The sequence below is a fragment of the Peromyscus leucopus genome, chromosome 5, assembly GCF_004664715.2.
Source record: "Peromyscus leucopus breed LL Stock chromosome 5, UCI_PerLeu_2.1, whole genome shotgun sequence".
Taxonomy (NCBI): domain Eukaryota; kingdom Metazoa; phylum Chordata; class Mammalia; order Rodentia; family Cricetidae; genus Peromyscus; species Peromyscus leucopus.
This window is the reverse complement of record NC_051067.1, coordinates 43837103-43850570: the sequence shown is the minus strand read 5'-3', so window position 1 is coordinate 43850570 and position 13468 is coordinate 43837103. Positions and strand designations below refer to the sequence as shown.

Here is a 13468-nt window from a genome sequence, read left to right as displayed (position 1 = left end):
CACCAGCTAGAAAAGTGTTATCTCCTTCCATAAGCTTCTCATTACATATTATTTCTCAACACCAACATTATTTTAAAGATTCCAATTATATGAAGGAATTATAGTCTCCCACATTTTAAATTTAGAACAGGATAATTATGTATACATAAAAACTGTCCCTTCCCACCCTTCCACCCTCACCCATATGCTCTACAAGATGCAGGCAGTGGATTATAGTCTTCTATAGAATCTTCTAGCATGCATTTATAGATTTCTTCCTGAATGAGTTTTTGGAAAAAGCAACTGTTAATGTATCTGAATGAGGAAGAGGTATTGTCATCATGAGAAAAAGACCCCTAGAACACCCCTATGGCCCAGAGATCTCTGAGAACTGATGCTTCTTCATGAGGAGGTACAGATCATTCCAACTGTCTCAGAACTGTTGTTGTTGGGTTTTTTTTATCACATCTAAATCTAAAAAATTAATCAATTGCTTTCTGAAAATGGTGAATTCAATTTCAGTTTAACTAATTGTGGTATTTACATGCTGGAAACTCTACAAACCTCTATACATGTCAATCATTTTAACACCAGCACTGCCCTGTGAAGTAAGTGTCATCAGACCTTCTAATTAGAGATGAAAAAGGAGAAATTTAAGTGTGTCATGGATGCTGCTGAGGTCACTACTAAGTGGCAGGGCCAGGTCAAACCTAAACTCAAGTCTGGACTCAACAGCCTTAAGCATTGTGTTAAGTGATAAGTGACAATAATCTAGGAAAGAGAAAAGAGGTAGGGAAAAAAAGTTAGGAAAATGTAATTCTAGTTTTTTCCCCTTTGGACACAACTAAGAAGCTCAGGAAAAAAGCAGAATTTTTTTACATATATGCCCCAAACACTATAGCAAAACATTACCAATGTACTTTGCTGTGAGTCTCATAAAAATGCTTTCTTTTCTTTCCCAATACTTTGGAGATAGTAATTTTTCTCAACATTGAGGCTTCTGACCAATTAATAACTTCTGAAATGTACAAATTTGAAGATCAATACTTCCTAAAGAAATACCAGAAATGTGGACCATTCAACCATGCTTTATTCATTTCTACATACGGATACGTGTCCTGATGTTGAACTGGGTTACTCCTACTACCCGCTGTATTCTCTATATCCTCTCTGGCACTCAGCCACATACCTGCCACAGAGAAGGCACTTGGTGCATGTTTACTGAGGTAAGTAATTCATTGCTGAATGTTTAATGCATAAACTGTACAGTATAGAATGATAGAACAAATATGGCAGCATCAGGTAGCCACTTCTGTCACACGCTGTAACGACACTGTGACATATGTGCGTGCGCGTGCACACACACACACACACACACACACACACACACACACACACACGGAGTGGGGGGGAGAAACTTGCTTTGCGTTGATGTGAGAATATAGTATAGAAGAAGAAAGCCAGTCTCAAAACATTCCACAGTGAGGAAGAGAAATATCAGAAGCAGAGACACAGAGAGATGATGAAAATTCCTAAGAAAAGTAATTTCAAAGACTCAATATAGAAACAATCCCAGGATATCATGGTTTTATTTTCATCAATTGTTTTATTTTGAGAAGAAAATGTGGTTCTTCTAACTTCTGTAAGTGTGTCCTTACCAACACCCAAAACAAAACCAAAGAAACAAAAGGCCTAGAATGTTTCTCTGTGTGGCTATGTGACTCTCAGAGAGCAAAAGAACGAGTGTGATTTATTTTGGTAGAGAATAATCATAATAACTCTGCTATTATTATTAGCAACATCTCTGGAAAGGATGGCATGAAATGACAAATGTAACAGTGTTATCATTTCAGAGTGTAAAACGTTTACAAAGCATTGCTAATCATTCCAAAACAGCCTTGTAATTAAATTTATACTGAAAATGTCATCACCTGTTATCTACATATTAAATATATGGAATCAATTTTTGAAAGTATTTAAAAATAATTTGACAAAAGTATATCTTTGGGCTGGTAAACAGGAGCATGCTATTTTCTGTGTACATTGCATGCAGTATTCCATGAAGAACAAGCTAATTGACAAGATTATGAAGTTAAAGCATTACATTATTTTTATGTTCCTTTGCTAAATGTTCAGACACAGTACATTAAGACAATTTAAGCTTTCAGTTATCTACTTTTAAAATTTTAGTCATCTTTTTTTTTTCCAGATTGCAAAAGTGTTGGACCAAATAACTGCCACAACCTCAGAACCTGGCATGAGCGGGTGATTCTAATGCCTTCTAATCATACAAATCAATATGAGATTTTTGTACTTGTTATGACCTTCCTGGAATTATCCCCCCATTTTGACTGAATCCAAGTGAGTGTGGGCTATTTGATAAAAAAAAATAAAAAAATAAAAACCCTAAGTGTGTGAAATAAGAGCCCTTGCTTCTTCTCCCAGACTCCTCTTGACAGCAAGATGATAGAAGCGCTCCATCCCTCGGAGGGTAAATGCAAACTGACAAGAGATGAGCCTTTAGATGTTGAATATAATCTTGAATTGCGCTTGAAGTGTCTTATTATCTTGTCTTTTGATGTCTGAAGGGGTGGCTCATTGTTAGAAAAAGGAAAGCCCTCGCACAGCTTTGCCATCTTTAAAAATTGTTTGGCCTTTAACAACTGCTTTTCCAACTAATGTCCATTTCTCCTGACAATAAATATGGCAGGCCGACAGCAAGTGACAAACAATTTACTTTACATGCCACACTTTTATGGGTTTTGAGAGCTCATGTGGAAGTGTATTTTAAAAAGCCCATAGAAATTAGCAGTATTACAAATGTTAAGTGGCCTGAGGTCTGTGCTCATCCACTGATGTAAAGTTATTCATCTTGGCTCTTCCCTGCTGTTTCTGGTGTGATATCTCACTGGTGCCAGATTCACAATTCTGGTTCTTTATTTATCATTGACTAAAAATAGCCAGGGAAAATGAAAGAGCAGCAATCAATTCTGACAGAGTCCATGAAGGAAATACACACACACACACACACACACACACACACACACACACACACACACACACAGATACCCAATGTGCTTCCAGTGTTCAGAACACTGCATACACAGAACGCTTTTTTTTTTTTTAAGCAGGACATTGAGGTCGACAGTGGGCTCACTGCATTTCGCCTCTCATCTCAGAACCTTCACTTTCTAATTCCCGTGGTCACTTTGGGCACTCCGTACCCTTCATATCTACCAATTGCTCTGTGGTTTGTTTTACCTTAAAAATTTAATGATGTTCCTGGTCGATGGGATTCCTCAGCAGCTAAATCACCGTCATCGTAGTTCCCTGTCACACAGCCAGATTTCGTGAAAGCTTTCAAGATCTTTTCTCAGAGCTCTCTCACTCTAAGAATCCATAAGAATTCTCAAAAGAACCATAAACCGCTACAGGGTTCGGGTTATTATGTCATTATAGAGCCATATTGATACACTGCCGATCACAAGACTCGTGTCTCCATTTCTAAGCTGTCCCACCCATCTCAAGGCTCTCCACAAGCTCCCAGCTCACTATTTCCTTCTCCTTTTTATTTTTATTTAAAGCAGTCAGTTGCAGACATTAAGCCCTTCAAAGAACGATACATAACTTTTTAAAGAATTTTCTGGTTCCTTGTAGATTCCAGGTGGCTCATTAGGAACTTAACATTTCAAACTAAAGCGTAGACCAGTCTACCTGAGTTTTTGGGTAATTCCTTAAGTTAGTTTAAAATTCAACTAATCTCAAGACTCTGGACAAAATGAGCCATGGAACACTCAAACACAGATGTATATTTTCTCTGTGAAAGTCCTGTCACAGGAACAGAGGACTCTTGCCCTGCCTATCAATCGTTCACTGATTACACTGCAGTCTATTGACAGCATCAGATGGAGTCATTGAAATGTTAGTTTTCTATAAAGTGTCCTTCATTCAGCTTCCTTTGCATATTGTTTCCTTCTTTATACATTTCTATGTATCTGAAATTTTGGCAAATGAAATGGATGTGTTGGGAATAAAAGTTGCCAGCTCTAACAAAGTGAAGTTCACCCCTCCCCTCCTGTTCCATACATTCATAATTAAATACAAGGGTACATGTTTTCCTATTTGATTTTTTATTCTCTTCTACCCTTGGTTGATTTTGGCAATAAGTGACTCTGCAGTAATACTTTCATGCTTTTTAAACAGCTTCAAATGTTTGCATTTTTAAACCAAACTAATCCTTTAGCCTTTCTTCTCCTCTGACAGGGGTGATTCTTGTCTTCAATGCATTACTCAAAACCATTAATGTACAAAAGTAAATCTCGCTATACCAGTACTGAGAGAAAAATCACCACATGTGGCCATCAAAACCTGCAAACGAAGATGAGTTTTACCACATTATCTCAATAGCAAATTATTAAAATGGCAATTATTTCTTGTGTATCACAAATCCACATAGCTCAACACATGCCTACATAAATGTTTATTCAGGCACATGGAATTCTTGCAGAACTGTGTAACCAAACACTTCACTTACTATTGAACAAATTGCCCTTTACTGATTAAAATAATGATAAACAGGTATGTTATGATAGATGTATATCTACAAGTTGATATATGTCTAAGTTTCTATAATTTAAACATAAGCATAATCTGAGCTTAGGTGGGTTGTGTTTTAAAAGCACAGATGTTCTTTATACAGAAAACTATGTAGATCTCTCAAATTGCTTTACTGAATTAAACTGCACAATTTCTGGGGAATCCCATTGTCTCCTCTGCTACTTGACAACCAGGATCAGGAGGAAACTGGAACTGGATTACAGCCCAAGAGGGCCCAAAGCAGTATGCTTAGTAGTCTTTTATTGGAAAACTTAAGTTTGATCCAATTTATGTAAGATCTACTATTTTAACATGCAGAAGTATATTCAAATGGTGCATGAATGATACAAGCTAAAAGAATGATAAGTATTATAAATTAGCTTTTATCGACTTTATGACATAAAATACATAGAACTATAACTTGGTGGACAATGTGAAGCAGTATGTGGATGTATATGAAAATCAAGAGGAAAACACCCAGCATGCTTTAGATGGACACAACTTTAACAAACTTTTGTCACAATTGGATCATTCTCCTTCTTCTTTAGTTGAACAAAATTAAAAGTAGTAAACAAAAATGTCTGGGAAGTATTTCAATAGAGAAAAACACTTTATAGGTAAGTATTTTATAGAAGAGTATAAGAAAATGCTAATACCAAAAGACACATGAGGAGAGACTTATTAAACTGATGAATCCCTCAGTCTAACATTGGAACACAGGTTTCCTGAAAAACACCTTTACAGCTTACCTCATTCTCAGGGCAAACCAATGAGTTTTATCGGAGTTATTTTCTTAACAGGGTTTTAACCATCTTAATAAATGCAGCTTTCATGATAGAGTCTTATTTCTCATAGCACAAAGAACTTTGAAAGTTAATGTATGTGTTCATTATTTTCTCCATTCTTAGTATTGCAATCAGATCACTTCCCCCCTTTAAGCAGTTTTGATGGTAGTACAGTTCTCCAATAAAAGTACTTAAATGGTGTTAGTTTCAGATGGCTCACATTTTAGTGTAAAATACATAGCATATTCTTATTATATGTTCAACAGTAATCACACTGAAACAAAGGACAGAATCTGAGGAAGTTGGAAGGGGATTTTTTCTGAAATAACGCATAGACACGCATATAATATACTAGGAAAAAATAAAATAAGTAAACTAGTCACTGCTTTAGAGATCCTGTGAACCATGCATATCAAGTGGTAGTGTTGGAATTTTGTCTTTGAATACTTATAAAACCAAGTTAATTTCCATTTCTCTGAGGGCAAACTTTCTTTAATGAAAAGAGATTTTAGTGTAATATTTTTCTGACCCCTGAAATCACTAAAAAAAGGCATAATCTCTCTCATCGGTCAGGGCATAACACTGAGTAAATCTCTAAACAAAACTACTCATTTTCTTAGTTTTATGAAACCTAACTCTGGCAATCAGAAGATTGGAGTTTACACTTACAGATTAAGAGTTGATCCACATGTTATTAACCAGACATCACCTCATGCCTGCTTACTACTGAGACCTAAACATTCCTTCATGAATGGATTTTTAATGAAACCATTACTTGAAGGTATTCCCCCAAATAAGTTCAGTCCTGGATGGTTTTAAAACTTCATCTGGATTGAATGGGGCATGATGCCATGTGTGTCCAATTGCAGAAAGCCACATGAAAATTAAAACAAACTCTATTCAGATCTCCAAGAGAAACCCAAAAGAAATCTCCAAGGATAAACATGTTGAAAGTAACAAGTAGCATAAACAGCTGAACAAAAATACCAGCAAAGTACAGAACCCAGGAAAACGACCAACAAGGAAATCCAGAGCCACGGTGCATATTAAAGAGAAAGGAATCCAGGGAGAGTGGCAACGGTTACCATGAGCTTCCCATAGCTACCTCTGCCTTTGGATATTTTTAAAAAATTTATTAACCTGACAGCAGGAAATGTTACACAGATTGCCCCCTGACAGGGCACCAGGTGGGTCTCCACACTCTGCTATCTTTCTCTCTAGCCTAAGAAACTCAGGAAGTGAGTTAAGTGGGCCAGGAGCAGATTCGGTAAACATGCCTTCTCCTAAGGCTGCCTCCCTTTCCTAAGGAAGGTCCGAGTAATCAGGAGCAGCCCAAGAGCAGAGCTGAGCTCCCCCACTTCCTTTTCACAGCTACTTCCTTTTAAATGTGTGATGTCTGATGTATTATTAATCCCAAAACACAGACCAGCAAGGTCGCCAAAGAGATGGCAGTTCTCTCACAAATGATGTGTTTACTGTGTGATAACATACTTAAAGCTCAGCCCTCATGTGGGAGAATATTTTATTTGGTCCATTTTTGAAAATAATTATATCAATTCTATAACTGAACTAGGTGACTAAGAAAGCAGATGATCTACTGAAGGCTGAGCCTTGGAAAGTACCTCTCCATTAATTATGACACAGACAAGGCCAGACAAACTGAAAACCACTACAATGCAGGTAACCTTTAAGGCGGAAACACCAAAGCATTCTAAAGGCTAAGATGGAATCATTTAAAGGAAGGACAGAGTGCAGATAAATCGGATCATATATGCCTTAGTGTATGTTCATCTGTTTACGGAACCGGTTAACAGCAATAACAGAGTGCGTAAGCTATGGCAATCAAAATACAAGAGGGAAGGGGAAGTCAGAGCCACGTTTTGGCTGGCTGATGCATTCCCTCTCAGAATCCTTGGACACTGCAGTGCTGAACTTCTGTAACACTGGCCTGACCAGAGCACCACAGGCATGGTGAGGAGCAGACAGGGAAGGTACATCGAAGTCCCCACTGAATCTTCAGTCACACGTTGTGCACCGTGCTCCAGGACAGTACCGCTTAGCTATGAGCAGATTCCAGCCAAACAATCTGGTGAGAAGTTGGAACACTGCACCTTTCTTACTAGATCGATTTTTATTTCAAAGGCTATATCTTAATACTACCTGAAGTGGATTTGTTTACAGTGCAATGCTGTGATGATAGTGTGGTAGGAAAATTACCACTGAAGTTGTCTAAATACATACAGCCTCTCAATAACTTTTTAAAATAGTTACTTCAGAGAATCAAATTTCCTCAAATGTAAGAAAAATATTTAAGTACGCATTCCCATTCTCTGCTAGTCAGAGAGCAGCAGAGCAAAGGCCTGCTTGACTATTAAACCAGAAACTGTGGCAAACACTTTATCCTGCATCCCATTTACTTACCTAAATGCAGATTTCTAGTGATTTTTGTTTAATGGTTTTTGCATAGAATACATTGTTCAAATTATTTAGTTGACTTACAAATATGATATTTTAATTTTTTAGCAAAACACATTTCCTTTAGTGAAAAAAGAATATGAAATTTCAATTGATACAGCATAACAACTTTTAAAAATGTAGAAGCATGTTCCGTATTTCAAATGACTATATTTCTCTAGAGAAATTTCCTCATCATTTTCCAGCTAACTCCTTCTGGGGCTTAAGCCCTATGTGCTGATTACTGGCTTCAGCATATTTTATCAGAGTATTATAAGCACCTAAGGTATTGAAACCTTGAGAGAGACGTTTAAATAAAGTAATGAAGACAGCGACCCCATAACGAAGGCCTCCACTTGCACACACAGGCAGGAAGCAGCCTTGCCAAAGAACAACCCCCACGATGCCCTGCAGTGACCTCCCTGCTGACCTGCAGAGACCACTGTCTCAAGGGGTGATAGACAATTTAGTCCTTTATCCTTTTGTCATTGAAAATAACTCCATGGCCATAAATTCTAATCAAGTCAAACTGGACGGCAATTTAAAAACAGAAAATTTTCTAGCGCACGCTTTTGGACAAAGCTCAGTGGAAGGAAAAGGAAAACAAACAGACAAGTGTTTTTTCCTAACATGGAGAAATCACTGACCCAGCTTTCAACCCTTTCCTAATAGTTCACAGATAAACGATATTGAAAAGGCTCACTCTTGAGAGTATCATCATGATTTTTGCTAAGCCAGAAAAAAAAAAAAGCCACACAATGTTAAAGGAGACAAACAGGTTTTGTTGTTGTTCTGGTTTTTTTTTTTTTTTTTTTTTTTTTTAATTTCACACACACTGTCCATACAGGGTGTGTTTCTCTTTCAGTTCAAGGCTCTGAGCTGTCCACCCAGCTCATGGTTGTGACATACAACAGGGAAAAAAGCCACTAGTGCTAGCACAGCCACTCGGCCTAGCTGGAACTTCAATACAAGCAATCATGGGGTTTAACTTGAAACAATAAGAATTGTCCCAGGGGAAGCACTGTTCTTAATCACCATCCAAATCTCAAGTATATACAGAGGACGCATCTGGGGCCTGTTCCGGAGGTCTCACTTCTTCCGTTGAGAATGCAGGTATTTGTCCAGGCATATGTATTACTTTTGTCTGTTCTGCAGTCATTTTCCTGATCAAGCGGTGGTTACTACCTTTTGGATTTTAGCAGCCTGCTTGCTGAATGTGGGACAATGAATGCTTGATGGGCATAACTACAAGAGAGGCGCCACATTGACATGAGCAATATAACTGTCACCGGAGACACACAGCAACCCTTTCCCTTGGAGATTGTCTGCCAAAGGCTAGTTTGGGGTGCAGTTTCCAGTACATCACTAGTCCCATATTTGGTGACTGGCCCTGTGTGGCATCACTCATTTGACCGTACAGCTAGAGCACTATATGACCCAGCACCAGTTTCTCTAATAATTCTCCCACGTGCAAGCCTGTACCCCCTCCATCCACACTGTTCCCTGTGGCTCAGAATTTAGGAGAATATGCTCATAAGCTGAAAATGGAGGTAGTTTTCTACAGGCTTTATAAGAATAAATAATGCACACTTAATGATATCACAGAGAACTACTTCACCACATGTTTCTCAATGAAATGTGGATTTATCTCTCTTAAGTGTACTTTAGTTTCCATGGCTGTTCAAGTTAAGCAAAATGTTACCTCTGATGTAATTACTTCATAAAACACAAGGGCCCTTTTCTGAACTTTCTACTTAGGCTGGCATATGGCTTCTTGTTCCTCCTTCTAGCATTCTGAGCGGCTCAGAGCGCCGAAACATTCTGCACAGTATGTTTCCCTTTGGATGATGTTAAGTACAGAGGTGCAATTTAAGGAGAGGCATAAAAAGCGCAATGGTTCCTAGAATTTCCTTTGTTTATCCATAGAGGGCATCAGCATTAGCCTTTCTCCAGCAGTTTTGGGCTGAAGATGCCGTACTGTGAAGGAAACAGGCCTGTCCTCTGGACTACTAATTTGAGTGAGACCCAGATGGGTGAACTAGCTTTGAAGAAATCCATTTATACTGAAATTTCAGGTGCAATAGGAAAAGCAAGCCTTTCCTGTCCCCTGCCGTTGGCTAATGTCTCTCCATGACACTAAACATACCAAAATGCACAGGATTTGCCCTGATCTGTCCCTTTCATAAAAGAAGCACAGGCTCCATCTACAAGATAGAAAGTAGAGGCATGATGGCTTCAGAGAGAAATGGCAGAATGACCCTCCCTGGTTTGGAGAAAAGCTCGACTACCCAGGCACAACACAGTTCTCTGTTATCAAATGAAAACACAATTAGAACTAGGTCTACAAACAAAACATGGAGACCCGAACATTGACATACTATAGAAAACAGCATACACCTGCATCATCAATTTTATCACCAAAGTTGTTGGAAAGACTGCAAGATGATGACTTCAGAAAGTTTTAGACAGTTGTGTAAACTAAAATTTCCAATTCTGAGTCTTAGTACTATTCAAAAGTGAGAGTCCAGTCACCCCAATAACTAGGACGTCCTTACAAGACGAGTGAGTGTGTGCTCTCATCTCTGGGCACATCCTACGGTTTCTGTCTCCTGCTGCCTCCATTTTTTTTTTTCTTAAGTTTTTAAGACTGCTAAATCAATTGATTTCTTTTCTGCCTAATGAAAAAGCTGGAAAGATTCATATTGTGTTTATAAAGTAATCTAGAGGATAAAGATAAGCTAGTGAATATGAAACACCCCAAGCAGAGTGTGGGGGTTTGGCTGGGCTCACTGTCATATACTCAGAAGGTGAGAATCTCAAGATGCAGGGAAAGTGCCCTCCCCAGTCCGCTTTGAGTTTCCAGTTAAACTCTGACTCCTTAGTCTTTGACATCACAGAAAGATTCCACTTAAAATGTTTTGGGGGAACTTTAAATAAAATTTCTTTGGCCCTGTTGGGTCTTCCAAAGTTTTCTTCACTGTACATGCAGAAATAGTACAACGGGATACAGAATGTGAAGCAATTCTCAACACCGAAAAATCTAAACAAATATGATGTCCAATCAATCACCCCCTCATCACTTCAACTGACAGAAAAGAACTTAGAGCCACAGACCAAAGTCTGCAAAATTTTCTTACTTTTAAAAAAAAAAATGCATGAAACATTTGGGGCAGATGATTTAATTTCTGCTGCTTTGCTGGGGTTGAGATCAGTGGCTTTTGAAAAGCTAAAGCATCACTCAGTATATCCAGTATCACAGAACACTGCACATGATTTTGTCTTCCTGTGACTGATAATTTTATGTGACTTCTCTCACTAACCTCTTAAAAGAAAATGTTTCTTTTAAACACTAAAAGAGTGTTTCAGGGCATGCCTTTTCACACAGCTAAAAACTTCGAGTACAACTAAAAACTTCCTCAGAGTGAAACGCTAAAGCCTCCCAAGCTAGATGTGAAGGTTTGATTTCAGAAGCAATAGCCTTTTGAACTAAAAGTAACCATAGGATGTCTGAAAACTGGAATCAGTTGTGTTCTCACCTAAAATTCAGTATGTTACCAAAAGATAAATCCAAAACAAAGTTTCTTTCTGTGATTTCCTTCTGGTGTTTGCCTGAACATTTATAAGTAGAGGGCTATCCTCTGTGGGAGCAGCTGAGCACTATTGACCTACCTGCCAAGGAAGCTCTGTCTGTTCTCTACAAAAAAAAATAATAATAATAATAATTAAATAAATAAATAAAAACTATTCTAAAACTAAATCAGCATTCTTCACCAAGTATTTTATGTATTGATGTTGTTTGACTCCAAACTTCAGTCTTGGAACTGTTTTTTAATCTGGAAACAAGCAGTTCTCTGCCTGTTTATACTAGGTTAGTTGTATACAGGTGTGTAGGCAGACACATTGGAAAATAATTAAGAGCAAGTGTGTCGGAAGACTACTGTTCTGAAACCTAATGTCACTCAGAAGCATAAAGTACTTCTGCAGCAGAGACATCTCACGGCATCCATCACTCCGGCACGTGCCTCAGCAGCCCGCTCCCCTTTCTGATTAGAGATCACAGTTGTTGGAGTTGGCTTACAGACTGTCATCTATTTGAATGACAGATGTCTCTGCTGAAGTGGCACTCTGTTTGTTCTCATTTTGTTTATGAAACAGATTCCTAAAAGGTCCTGGGCTGTCGCCATGGTTAGTGTGAGGCTAAAATACATTAAAGAGAGTGGGGTAGGGAGAAGGGTAGGAGACTGTTCTGTTCCCTCGACCCTTTTTAAAAGAAGAAATACTCAATCAGATGGTGACGAAAAAATGTGTTTCCGAGAGCCATGCCTTCAGCCACCTTTGTTTACCTGGCACAGAGCGATTTGTATTGACATTTTCAGTTCTCTTCTCTCATCTTTTGACTACAGATAATAACTCTTTACTCTCCTTCCCCTTAACAAAAGGCTGCAAAGCAACCCGAAACCGAGTCGATATTTATTCAATAAATGTTAACCAATTCTCGCAATGGAACTGATTTCCTGATTATTATTACCATTTCGTTCTTTCTTTTCAGTCTTTCCTTCTGTTTCGTTCGAATAATTTCCAACCTGGGCACGGCAACACTACTTGACGAGTCAAAATGGACAGTAAGTAAGTTCCTTGTTGGTGAAAAAGTTTGGAGGGCATCCTCCCCGCCAGCTGAATAGACTCGGGTGCCTTAGCCCCTCTAGAATGCGCAGCTCCTCTTTAGCACTTACAAAAACATTGAATGAAAAGCAGGAGGAAAGGGGGGCTGGGGTGGTGGTGGCTGGATTGCTCTTCCGGACAACATGGTAGGACTGAAATGAAATACCTAGACAGACTTACCGAAGAGCTTGCTGGGAGTGTCCTCGCTGTCATTTGATTCCACGGGCGCAAGCAGGGGCTCATTCAGCTCGCTGTCTGAAGTAGCAGCCTTGTCCTCACCTCTCAACTCCGCATTCATTTCACTCCGCACTGACAGCAAGGGCTTACTGACTTGTCCGGCTATCATTGGATCCTAGGATGGGGGGAAAGAGCGAAGGGGAGGAAAAAAGTGGCAGCTTTAGAGAGCGTGTCCTCTCTCCCTCTCCCTCTCTCTCTTCCACACACACACACACACACACACTCTCTCTCTCTCCCTCTCTCTCCTCTCTCTTATCTCTGCCTGCTCCTGCTGTTATTGCTGGCTGCAGTCAAGTGAAGAGCTATTACAGATTCGATGAGTTCTCCATTACTCCCCACCCTATTAACGCTCAACTAGCATGTGAGAGATTCAGGAGGCTTCGGAGGAAAAAGGAAGGAAAAAAAAAAAAACTTCTTTGCAAGCAGCCTAACCAACACAGCTTTAATTGTGGGATGTGCTTTTGTAAGGATGTTTTTACACCTTGTCTGTCTTTAATGCAGTAAGGGGAAAAAAGAAAGCGCTGGTTTGTACTCCAGCAACGCACCTCTTTAGAAGGGGCACCCTATGGAGGGAACGGGGACTATTTTAAGAAGCCTTCTCCCTGGGGGAGAAGCAATTAAACCCTATCCCAAGAGTGGAGAAAAAGAGACAGGGAAGAAAAAAGACGGCTCCAAGCTTTCACTGGAATCACAGATATTTCTTATGTAAATTCTCTGAGCACACTTAGAAGTTTTCTACCCTACATGGGTCCCAG

The 13468-nt window shown here is 39.1% G+C and overlaps 1 protein-coding gene across 1 annotated transcript in view; it reads right to left on the bottom strand.

The window, feature by feature from the left end:
- LOC119088042 (POU domain, class 6, transcription factor 2-like) overlaps window positions 1–13082 on the bottom strand; it is a 127269-nt gene extending 114187 nt beyond the window's left edge. The window contains exon 1 of the mRNA XM_037205922.1: window positions 12657–13082. Coding sequence (XP_037061817.1) covers window positions 12657–12822 — 166 coding nt within the window. The 5' untranslated portion in view covers window positions 12823–13082. The remainder of the gene's footprint in view (window positions 1–12656) is intronic.
- Window positions 13083–13468: the final 386 nt, after the last annotated feature.